General features: G+C 45.3%; 1 protein-coding gene across 1 annotated transcript in view; it reads left to right on the top strand.

Moving 5' to 3' along the window:
• LOC137531726 (cytosolic phospholipase A2 zeta-like) overlaps nucleotides 1–11694 on the top strand; it is a 106106-nt gene extending 94412 nt beyond the window's left edge. Inside the window, 3 exon segments of the mRNA XM_068251684.1 lie at nucleotides 4346–4512; nucleotides 6541–6727; nucleotides 11429–11694. Of these exon segments, the coding sequence (XP_068107785.1) occupies nucleotides 4346–4512; nucleotides 6541–6727; nucleotides 11429–11661 (587 nt within the window). The 3' untranslated portion in view covers nucleotides 11662–11694.
• Nucleotides 11695–11939: the final 245 nt, after the last annotated feature.

Here is an 11939-nt window from a genome sequence, read left to right on the forward strand (position 1 = left end):
TCACCAGGCAGGGTCGGACTGGGACACTAAGGGCCCACCGAGGAAGTTTCAGCCTGCCCCCCCCCCCCCCCCCCTCCCCTCACATACACATGTACTCTAGAAATTTTGCATGATTTTATGGTAGGGAATAGATTGTGAGCACTTCTGAGGACAGTCTCCAATAGGGATATGTCCACATGCGGCGCACGCAGCACGCCGCAGCAAAAATAAGCGATTGTCACCATGCACTGGAACATCGGCGTGGTCAAGATGAGTCATGGGCAGACTTTAAAAAAATAAAATAAGTAGAGGTGTTATTCACAGAGATTAGGTCTGACCAGATACATTTTAGATATAATAATCAAGTAGTTACATGCCTCATGATAATTCATCAAGTAGTCAAATGGCAGCAGATTTTCCAACAAAATGCAATCAAATTGGCGGCAGATATCTCCACAAAATGCAATTAGATTGGCGGCAGATATCCCCACAAAATGCAATTAGCTTGGCGGCAGATATCTCCACAAAATGCAATCAAATTGAGGCGGGATTTCTCAACAAAATACAATCAAATTGGTGGCAGATATCCCCACAAAATGCAAATAGATTGGCGGCAGATATCTCCACAAAATGCAATTAGATTGGCGGCAGATTTCTCAACAAAATACAATCAGATTGGTGGCAGATATCCCCACAAAATTCAAATATATTGGCGGCAGATATCCCCACAAAATGCAATCAAAGCATGTGAAGAGTGTCAGGAGCTAATAGACAGGTGTGCATCCAAGCTCCCTCATGTGATGTAAAGCATGCTGGGTACACACGTTGTGATTTCCCGCTCGATTCGATTATTTCCAACATGTTCGATCGGGTTTCAATGGATACAGCCGTCGATTTTGCACACTTAATATGCAAAATCGACAGCTGCATCCGATCGAACATGTTGGAAATAATCGAATAGATACAATCGATCCCGCAAATCGCAACATGTGTACCCAGCATTACATCCACTAAACGGTGACAAAATGACACCATGCTGGTCTGAGAAGGTACATTAGCAGCTGGTGCATGTCATGTACACTAGCCAATCACACAGAAGCACCTAGGCAATCCACACCTTTTCAGAGCCACAAGCAATGTCAGCAGCACATCACATGGTCACTGCCTCTCACCTGAGATATATGGGAATCCTTGGAGCAGGGTAAAAGCTAAAGTGATAACGTGCTGTAGCCACATGATGCTTGCCAAACAATGGAAAGGGTAATCAAAGCGAGGAGTTCATAAAAGTCTGCATTCAGGTAGACACCTTTCACTTTCTTGGAGAGTAATCCACCTTCCTTCCAGGTGTGGAACTGAGGACTGTGAGGAGCAGACTGCAGTGCACTGTCAGCCAGACATCGCCATGCAGAAGCTCTGTGTCTCTGCTGTTAGAAAGTTCCTTCTCGCTGCAGGTGCTGATAAGATCTGCAGTGAATAAATCAGAGTACAACTCCTGTGAACTTGTCTCCCTTACGCTCTGCCCGGCTATTTTCCAAACCCCTGGACAGAGCTATGCTTTCCATACACTCTATCCCAAAAGCCAGGCAGGCAGCTGCAGCCGTGTCATTATCCAGAGACTGAATAATTAATCAGGGATATACCAAAGACACAGAAGATCAAAAATTGAAAAATACTTTTTCTTTTTTATTTGCAAAAAGGTGTAGAAATATGTACACAAAATCTTTAATCACGTAAAAAGTGCTTATAATTGATTAAAAAAAAAGGCAACAACATCGATTTGTTTCGGGTTAATAACCCTTCTTCAGGCCTTTAAATATAGTGAACATCTACAAAATATAAAAACACCACAATTAAAACCTGTAATACAATCAAAAGAACTGTAGTACAATCTAAAAGGACAATTCCCCGTAAGAGAAAGGGGGACACTTCCCCTTTAAGAACAAGTGTGAAAAATAGAGTAACTCATAGTAGCATACAGCGGACAAAAGAACACCAATTGACGTGAAAAAGTGAGGGAGTGAAACATGATGAACATGAAAGTGCACTTCAAGAAAAAATTGTTTAAGAAGATGAAGTAAAGAACAATACAATATTACAAGAAATAACCTATACCTGCACAGTTGGAATACAAGGTAGAAACTCATCTGGTCAAATATAAAGCCAGGGCAGACCACCTATAGATCAATGCAGGATCCAAATAAGCAAAAATAAATCCATTAACAACAAAACGCTAACTAAATAACCTAAGCAGTCAAAGTCAATTTATCTCCTTAAAAGACACCAGTAAATAGATATTTGATAATTACCACAAGATCAAACAAAGAGCCGCATGGAGACCGGACATCCAAACAGGGTGGTGACTATTCAACAAATGAATGGGGCTTAAATACCTGCAAAGCTGGAACTGGGCATGCTCCATAGAGAGCACACCTGAACTTAATCTGAACTAATGCAGAGAAGGGGACATGATGTAACTAACACACCATCCAATGAGCATGTATTATAGAAACAGGTCAATGCTGCAACACATGCATCATTGGACATGCGTAAACTCCGCAACAGCGCGGAAAGTATCTATTAACATACGTCTGACCTAATCCTGACAGAAATCCGTAACCTCTATACCCAATACAGAAGGCTATATAGGGTATAGAGATAGGGTGATCGACAGGCGTATCTCTATAGTTCACTATATTTAAAGGCCTGAAGAAGGGTTATTAATCCGAAACAAATCGATGTTGTTGCCTTTTTTTCAATCAATTATAAGCACTTTTTACGTGATTAAAGATTTTGTGTACATATTTCTGCACCTTTTTGCAAATAAAAAAGAAAGTATTTTTCAATTTTTGATCTTCCGTGTCTTTGGTATATCCCTGATTAATTATTTAGACTTTGAGCTTTGTGTTTGTGGTGCACCTGCAGGGATTTTTTTGTATTTTTTTTTTTTTTTTGGTATGTTTTGCCTCTCCCAAATACACTAACTACTAATTATCCAGAGACTGGTCAGCCAGGAGTAGTGACTCCTCTCTTGTCTTGTGCTGGGATGTTTGCTACAAGCTGAGCGTGTTTATACAGAGGAACTCCAGAGGAAGGAGATATGTCAGACGGCCAAGGATCCTCTCGTGTCACCACCGAACTGCCGACGTAAAATTCGGTGGGCCTCCTTTAAGAGTTGTGACGTCACAGTCACATGACCAAGAGGGCCCCCTCTCCACTGGCGCAGGCCCCTTCTGTGCGCGTGTGCCTGTGCATGGCAGCGGTGAGGCTGTCTCCCGTGCTGGGCCAGAGCTGAAAGTACTTTTTTTTTTTTTATTAATCCCCCGTGTGAGGCTGTCTCCTGTGCTGGTGGCCACTAAAATGTTAATATTTGCAGGCAGCCCCCCTCCTTCTCCCCCATGCTTCAGCTGCTAAACACACACCTCAGGCTCAGATCACGGCGAGCAGGAGCCAGTCCGGCACATAGCCGCGCGGTGAATTCAAATGCAGGAAGTGACGTCATCGGTCACATCCAGCATTTAAAGTCCACCGCGCGGTTGCTATGCACTGGACTGGCTTCTGCTCGCCGTGATCTGAGGTGTGTGTTTAGCAGCTGAAGCATGGGGGAGAAGGGGCGGGGCTGCAAATATGAACATTTTAGTGGCCAGTGGCCACCAGCACGGGAGACAGCCTCACACGGGGAATTAATAAAAAAAAAAAAAGTACTTTCAGCTCTGGCCCAGCACGGGAGACAGCCTCACCGCTGCCATGCACAGGCACACGCGCACAGAAGGGGCCTGCGCCAGTGGAGAGGGGGCCCTCTTGGTCATGTGACTGTGACGTCACAACTCTTAAAGGAGGCCCACCGAATTTTACGTCGGCAGTTCGGTGGGTCAGTCCGAGGCTGTCACCAGGAGCATACTGCGCAGGCCCAGTATGGTCTGTGCCTGCGTAGCATGCTCCTGGTGACATCAGCGGGAGCGAAAACATCGGCAACGCTGGCACAGTGGTTTTCAGACTTTAAAGTCTGAAATTACAGAAGTGAGGCGGGGCCGGAGCATCAGTGAGCGGCTGCGCAGGCACAGGATGTCTGCGGGGGACCATTAGAAGCCCCGGGTAAGTTCAACTCATTTTCCCCCGACCCCCTACAGTATTCCTTTAAAAAAAAGCTCAAAAGCCCTAAAAGTGATTTTTCTGTACAACAGCAGACAATTTTTCATTATTTTAATCCAGGTTGTGATAACTTATAAACACTGGCTCTGGCAATGCCTTAACAACTAAATCTTTGTGTCTCTCATTTTAATTTCTCTAGAACATATTAAACTCCTGAATTCTATGGAGATTAGCAGTAATGCTTCATTTTATTTACATTTTATCCTCCCTCTTGCAGGGAATCATTTGGATGCCTTTCCTAATCAATTAACTCCAATGGAGGAGAATCTGTACCTTGTAGATGGAGGATTCTCAATCAATTCTCCCTTTCCATTGGTTTTACAGCCAGAGAGGGGTGTAGATGTTATCTTGTCCTTCAATTACTCTTGGAAGGCTCCATTTGAGGTGAGTACAGTCTCATACTGAAACATTATTTATGATTGTTTTGGCCAAACATCTGGTTTACCAACGGTTATTCCCATCTTTTCCACAGTTCATGCAGGATTATGTAAATGTATATGCATATGTATGCAGCTTGAAATCGGATCAATCAATTTAAACCAAGGTGGGACTTTATTGGTCCATTTTCAAGCTGCATACATTTGCATGCATAATTTTGTATGAATGTGGAAATATTTGCATCTCATTGATCATCAGTCATAGCAGATTGGTTTGTCCCTGCACAGCCTCCTGCTTCTTCCCCCTCCATAGGGCAGTACATGCAGCTCAGTCAGGCAAGTTTGCATGAGCTGCCAAAAGCTAGTAGATGATTGCTGGCCTGGGCTTTTTTTTATGCTATATTTCACGTTCATATGTGACTCCACCATTGTATTCAGTGATGAATGCAGAATGAAACAGTCCAACTTTCATCAGTGTAGTTACATTTTTCTTATTTTATCCTTTGTTGCTGCTTTCAAGGCAGACTGGACCATAAATAATGGTGCTTAGCTGAACACAGTATTTATGTGTATGGAGAGGGAAGAGACAGGAGCAGCAACTGGGCAACATTGGCTTCCAGTCCAGTTGAATTGTGAAGGGAACCATAGTCGTTACAACAGGTAATTTCTTTCCCTCCAAGAAAGGTTGGCTGGCAGGGATGTAACTACAAATCATGGGCCTGCCCAGCCTTCAAGCATGTTTCCCCATCTACCTTCCATGACCCTCACAGCCCAGGGGCACATCTGCCAGTGACCATATAAGTGTGATTCCCCCCAACCCATAGCAAGTGTGGCCACAACATAACCTTGTCTGGAGAACAGACCCCTGTATTGGAGAGAGGGTAAGTAGTTGGGGGGTCCCCACAGCTCTGCTCCTCTATAGTTATGCTGCTGTAGGTGGTTCTCCGCTGCATCAACAGACCTGAAATTGTTGCCATGTCTATGTATTTGGAAAGTGGAGCTTCTTACAAAGCAAAAGATAAAACCAATCTCGTGCCTTGGGGGAAATATTGTTTTGACAAGACACAGAACATTTATATCGCACTTTTCTCCTGGCGGACTCAAAGCACCACAGCTGCAGCCACCAGGGTGCGCTCTATAGTCAGTAGCAGTGTTAAGGAGTCTTGCCCAAGGTCTCCTCACTGAATAGGTGCTGGCTTACTGAACACGAAGAGCCGAGATTTGTACCTAGGTCTTCAGTGTCAGAGACCTTAACCAGTACACTATCCAGTCAGCCATTTTGGCTTTAAAGGGATCCCGAGGTGAGAGGGGTATGGAGGCTGCCATATATATTTTCTTTTAAACAATACCAGTTGCTTGGCAGAATTCCTGATCCTATGTCTATAATACTTTTAGCCATGGACCCTGACTCAGGTTTTACTGGATAAGCCATATGCTTGTTCCAGGGTTTTGACTCAGACACTACTTATGCCAGAAGATCAGCAGGGCTGCCAGGCAACTGGCATTGTTTACAAGGAAATAAATATGGCAGCCTCCATATCGCTGTCACCTCGGGTTCCCTTTAGCTTTATGCGGCCTCACCATTTTTACCACAGTTTACATATTTAAAAAATGAGCCTGTAAAAAGGTGTCACTTTTCTTGTTGGTTGTTCTACTTCATGGTTCATTGACACAAAGCACAGCCTCCACCCTTGTCTGACCATACACCAGCCTCTGCATTGCAGCAGAGCTTGACATGGTCAGGTGGATGTGCTGGAGTTATGGCCACCCATCTGATCATCCATTTGCATTCAAATAGCTGGAAAGGGTGTGGTTTCCCAGGGCGTAGTTATTTCCCAAGCTATATATCAGCCTCTTCTGCAATGTGGATGAAGATGGTATTGTCAAGTAGTGGTTATGGTCGCAAATACACCCCTGAAACCAATCCAAATGCCTGGAACTTCTTTATACAAATATTGTTTTCATGTAGTGGGCAGGCTCATGTTTCCATTTAGGGTCTTTGGTTGAGTGATACATGGTTGTTTTCCATTTCTAGGTTCTAGAGCTAACCACCAAATACTGCAAGGAGAGAGGCATCCCATTCCCCTGCACCACTGTGAGCGAAGAGGATGAGCTACACCCCAAGGAATGCTATGTGTTCATAGACCATGATAACCCGCGATGTCCCATCGTGATTCACTTTCCTCTGGTGAATAACACATTCCGCACACATAAAGCTCCAGGTAACGCCTCACTACTTCTTCTGCTACTTTATAGGAATATAATGGTAAAGGGATTTTAAAGTCAGTTTACTATTATATGGGAAGGGTTTAGAAAGTCACTTCTATTAGTGGCAAACAGTTTGCAACCTTATACTAACTAGATCATATCATAGTAAGGATTGCTAAAAGGTTGGTGAATTATAGCCGTTGCAGTGACATGCTCACACTCACAGCAGGAGCTGAGTATTTGCCCCAGTTTTATACATACCTGGGGCTTCTTCCAGTCCCATTGGCACAGATCACTCCTACGCCGCCGTCCTCAGTCTTCTCTCTCTTCGGTACCGGGTCCCGTAACTTCAGTCAGTCGCAGCAAGTCTGCGCATGCGCAGTGCGCTCCTCCGTCTTTCTCTCTAGTGGCTGGGAGGGCCCATATGCAATTACCCTTTTCTCCTGAGTTATCTCCTAGGAGATAATTTTCATCTTCTCTTTAAAATAACTTTTCAGCATGTTACAATTAAAAATGTACCCAAAAGTACTACAAAATTATTTTAAGTATTTTCTTACTTTGATAAAATGCATTTTATCACAAGGTGTGAAAATATCACTTAGATAAAAAGTCAGGAGAAAAAGTGAATTGCATATGGACCCAGGGGCCATAGGCAATTCACCATTTTCCCCAAGTTTTCTACTAGGTAATATTTTCACATCTTCTAAATAAAATGCATTTTAAATTACCAGCAAGCAAGAAAATACTCAAAATAATTTCGATAGTATTTCAACTACTCTTTTTGAATTGCAAAATGCTGAAAGGTTAATTTAAATACAAGATGAAAAATCTTCTAGGTCTAGGAGAAATCTTAGGAGAAAAAGTTAATTGGAACCATATGCACACCTTGCCATAAAATGCTTTTTAAGGCACCAGCAAATAAGAAAATACTCAAAATAATTTTAATAGTACTTTTTAACGAACTTTGAGTACATTTTCAGTTGTAAAATACTGAAAGTTATTTTAACCTTCCTGGCGGTAAGCCCGAGCTCAGCCGCTATGCCGCCGGAAGGCACCGCTCAGGCCCCGCTGGGCCGATTTGCATAATTTTTTTTTGCTGCACGCAGCTAGTACTTTGCTAGCTGCGTGCAGTGCCCGATTGCCGCCGCTACGTCGCGCCGCAGCCGCCCCCCCCCCCCCAGACACCGTGCGCTGCCTGGCCAATCAGTGCCAGGCAGCGCTATGAGGTGGATCGGAATCCCCTTCGACGTCGATGACGTCATCCCGGGGAAGCCCTCCAGGAGATCCCGTTCTTTTAACTCCGGCGATCGGAGGGGCTGGTATGCATGCTGCTGAGCAGCGGCTATCATGTAGCGAGACTTTGTCTCGCTACATGAAAAAACAAAAAAAAAGATTTGCTGCTCCCTGGCGGATTTTTAGCAAACCTCCAGGAGGGTTAAATAGAAGATGAAAATTATTTCCTAGGAGATAGCGCAGAAGAAAAAGTTAATTGCATATGGGCCCCTATTCTTTATCATCGCAATCTGCAATTTTACTTTGTGTCTTTTAAACTGTAAGCCATATCCAAATTCTTCAGAAATAAAAAATGTCCTGCAGTCCGGATTAAAGAGTTAAAAAACGAGCTTGTGGCTATAAGAGTTGTCAGCAGAAGTGATTCAGTCACTCTTACAATGTGCACAAAAAGGTTAGAGCAGGGCTTTTTAACCTGTGGTACGCGTACCGCCAGTGGTACTTTGCTGTTGGCCAGGTGGTACACACCAGGTTTGCCTGGAACTTTTCCTGGTCCCATCTTGCGTCCACAAAGTTTAGCTCCCCCTCACTCGCTCCTCGCTGTGCTGCCCTGCGGCATACTTCAGACCTTAGATTAGTGGTGAAGAGACAACCAGACGAACGGTGCACAGTGACAATGACATCACTGCTCACTTCCTGTATTTGAGGTATACGTGCTGTCACTGTGCACCTTTCGCCTGTTTTGTCTCTTCACTGCGGTCGTGTTACCGCTGATCTGAGGCCTGATTCTGAACTATTCTGCGAGGACGTGGGGGGGGGGGGAGCCCCTGAATGTTAGAGACTTCCCCCTTTTTGAGGGGATCCAGCAATAGGACCCCCAAAGATCCCCATGTCAGCATTCCTACTGTACAGGCACACTGGTGTAGGGCTGCACGATTTTGGGTAAAAATCGGAAATTGCGATTTTTCTGTTCGAAATTGAGATTTCGATTTATTCACGATTATTTTTTTTTTTTCAAAACAAGCTTTAGCGGGGCAGGGTCAGGAGCCTAGCTATGGCGGGCTCTGTGTCAGAAAATGTTGCTGTGCATTCGCATTGCATTTCAGGCAATGCACATTTATAAAGTCTGAAGCCCTCTATGATGACCCCTCGGCTTAACAATGTGCGTGCGGTACTACTTTGTGCGGCGTACGGGACTCTTATGAGCCAGGCAGCGGGGGGGCGGATCCACTGACAGAAGCAGTGCATATTCATGTTGCTAATGAGCCGGGCGGCGGGGGGGGGGCGAGTCCAGTCCGGAGCGGCACACACAGCTTCACCAATCACTGGATAGCGATGGTATGACGGCAGCGGTAGGCAGAGCTGTACAGAGCGTACAGCTCCGCCTACTGCCTCCGTCATTCCATTGCTTTCCAGGGATTGGAGAAGCTCTGTGCTGCTCTGGACTGGACCCCCCCCCCCCCCGGGCTTATTAACCTATGGAATATGTACTACGGCACCTCCCCTCAGCCCATAGCAGTAGGCGGACCATGCGGCCAAGCAGGGGCACAGGGGGCCCTAAATCAAAAAACGCTGGATACTCACGATCCCAAGATCGTCTTCTCAGGAACCGCGGTTTCGGTTTAAAAACGGAAAATCGTGCAGCCCTACACTGGTGGTACTTAAACATTTTCAGGTGATAAAAGTGGTACAATTAGTGAAAAGATTGAAAAGCCATGGGTTAGAGGATAGTGACCCTGTCAGTCACTTCTCTTTCTTTCCCATAGTAATATTACTTGAAGGGGCTGGAGGTGACAAAGAGTCTTAAATGTTCTGGAAAAGCTTCCCTACTTTCACTGTGGTGTTGGTGGTGAAGAAACCTGCTGATCAAAGAATACAATCAGGGTCCAACGAGGAAGATTTCTTGAGTCAGTGTCTGGATTTTCTGCTTTCTCACCTGGAATTCCACCTTTAGAGCCCTTACACACCCCAAATGTGTCAAGTAAAGTTAAATCGCATTGAAACTGAAGCCCTACCACAATGCAACTTTTTTTCCATAGCAATGTGACTTTTTCACTGTTTACAGCCCGCACCTACTGCGTTGCGATGTGACAAAATTGTGCATTGCGACCCAACTCACAGTTACCGTGCGTTTTGCATCAACGCGTGTTATGACACACTAGTGTTAACAAATTGCAACGCCTTTTGTTTGCCACCCAAAATTGATCAGCTGTGCGTTAGACTAGGTCCACACTAGGTCCGTGACAGATCGGATCCGTTTGAAACAGATCTGGTTAGGTATTTCCCCCTACCATTTTTAATAAGCAATGTATTTGGAGCATACGTTTCCAGTCCGTGAAATTCTATGCCCGGGGGGAGGGTGGTGGCGCTGAAGTGAAGGGGGAAGTAGCCAGGACATGGGGTTGCATCGGGGGGGGGGGGGGGGGGGGGCGTTCCCCTGTCCCCGCTACCCCTCCAGCTATTTGCACAAATTATTAAATTATAATGTCCACAGCGAGCGAGGAAGATTAACTTCTCTCCACTTCCCCCGGTCGCCGCTAGACTTCCTGCAATGTCGCCCCCCACTATACTTCGGAGGGCGGCATTGCAGGAAGTGACGCGGCGAGCGGAGGAAGAAGAGAGAAGGTAATCTTCCCCGCTCACTGCGGACATATTTTAATAATTTGCGCAATTAGCTCGAGGGGTAGCAGGGAGGGGGACCCAGGTGGGGGGGGGGGGGGGGGGGCGACTCCCCTCCGACCGATGCCACACCCGTCCTGGCTGCTTTCCCCTCCAGCAGGGCGGACCCTTCTCTTCCCCCCCCCCCCAGGCTGTGACTCAGAAATGGATCCGTCTCTTGTGTCCAAATCTGCCTGTGTAGAGTGGGATCTTTTTTCCTATTGCCTGCCACTACCCCTGCGTGTATCAGGATCCATATGTATTGCGTGAAAATGCTGCAGAGCCGGACCTTCCATTCAGGTTTTGAAACCGGGTCCCTGCAAATGCAGAAAGATCCCTTTTTTGTTTGGGTCAAGACGGCTTCTATTTTTAACATTGCTATCGGTGGCTCCGGTTTTCATCAGGTTTTAAAAACAGAGCCACGGATACGTTCCCAGACCTAGCGTGAACCTACTCTTACACCACATGCAACTTTTTGGTCCTTTGTTGCGATGCAATGTATATCTAGTCAGTATGCAGCTCACACACATAACTAGTGCATTATGCAGCGAGTAGTGTAAATCCAGCCTTGTTCTTTCAAGCACATAGAATAGGGAATAAATCTCCCCAAATTACCATTTGCTGAGCATTTAGACCACTTCTCCATTCAGGTTTATGGTAAAACAAAAGAGAAATTGATCATCCAAGCTTTCTGGCACATGACTGCATTGTGACACTACACAAGAAACACCACTCAACTAGGCCAGACCTTTTGTATGTTGATTGTAATGGTTGTGAACAGACTGCAGTTATATTACATCTCTCAATGGGGTCTTCATACTTCACAGGTGTAACACGGGAAACAGAAAAGGAGAAGGCATTTGGAGATTTTATGCTGTCAGATAAAGACTCTCCTTACCGGACAAAGAACTTCACTTATGAATCCTATGATTTTGACCGCTTGTTGGAAGTGAATCGGCACAATGTGCTAAACAACAGAGAAAAGATGACGTCAGCACTGAGAGCGGCAATGGAACGCAGGAGGCGCAGAGCCAACAGGTCACAAATGAAGAAGAAATAAATGGGGACTGCAGGGCGCTGCTTGCTGATCAGACTCTTCTGTAGGACAATCAGCATTGTGGAGAAGGCACCTTATTAGAGCAGCAATTAGTATTTATGGGAAGACTAGAGCCAGCGACACAACACTGCACCTTATTGGCTTTGTGCACACAGGCATTTGGTTTAATAGGTTTTGTTACATTGCATATTCAAATTATTCTGTATATTCTCCAAAAGCAACAGCACCAGTGGAATAAGACGTGCAATGATCGACCCTGGAGTGCACAGGGTAACTAAATC

Source organism: Hyperolius riggenbachi, chromosome 9, assembly GCF_040937935.1.
Source record: "Hyperolius riggenbachi isolate aHypRig1 chromosome 9, aHypRig1.pri, whole genome shotgun sequence".
Taxonomy (NCBI): domain Eukaryota; kingdom Metazoa; phylum Chordata; class Amphibia; order Anura; family Hyperoliidae; genus Hyperolius; species Hyperolius riggenbachi.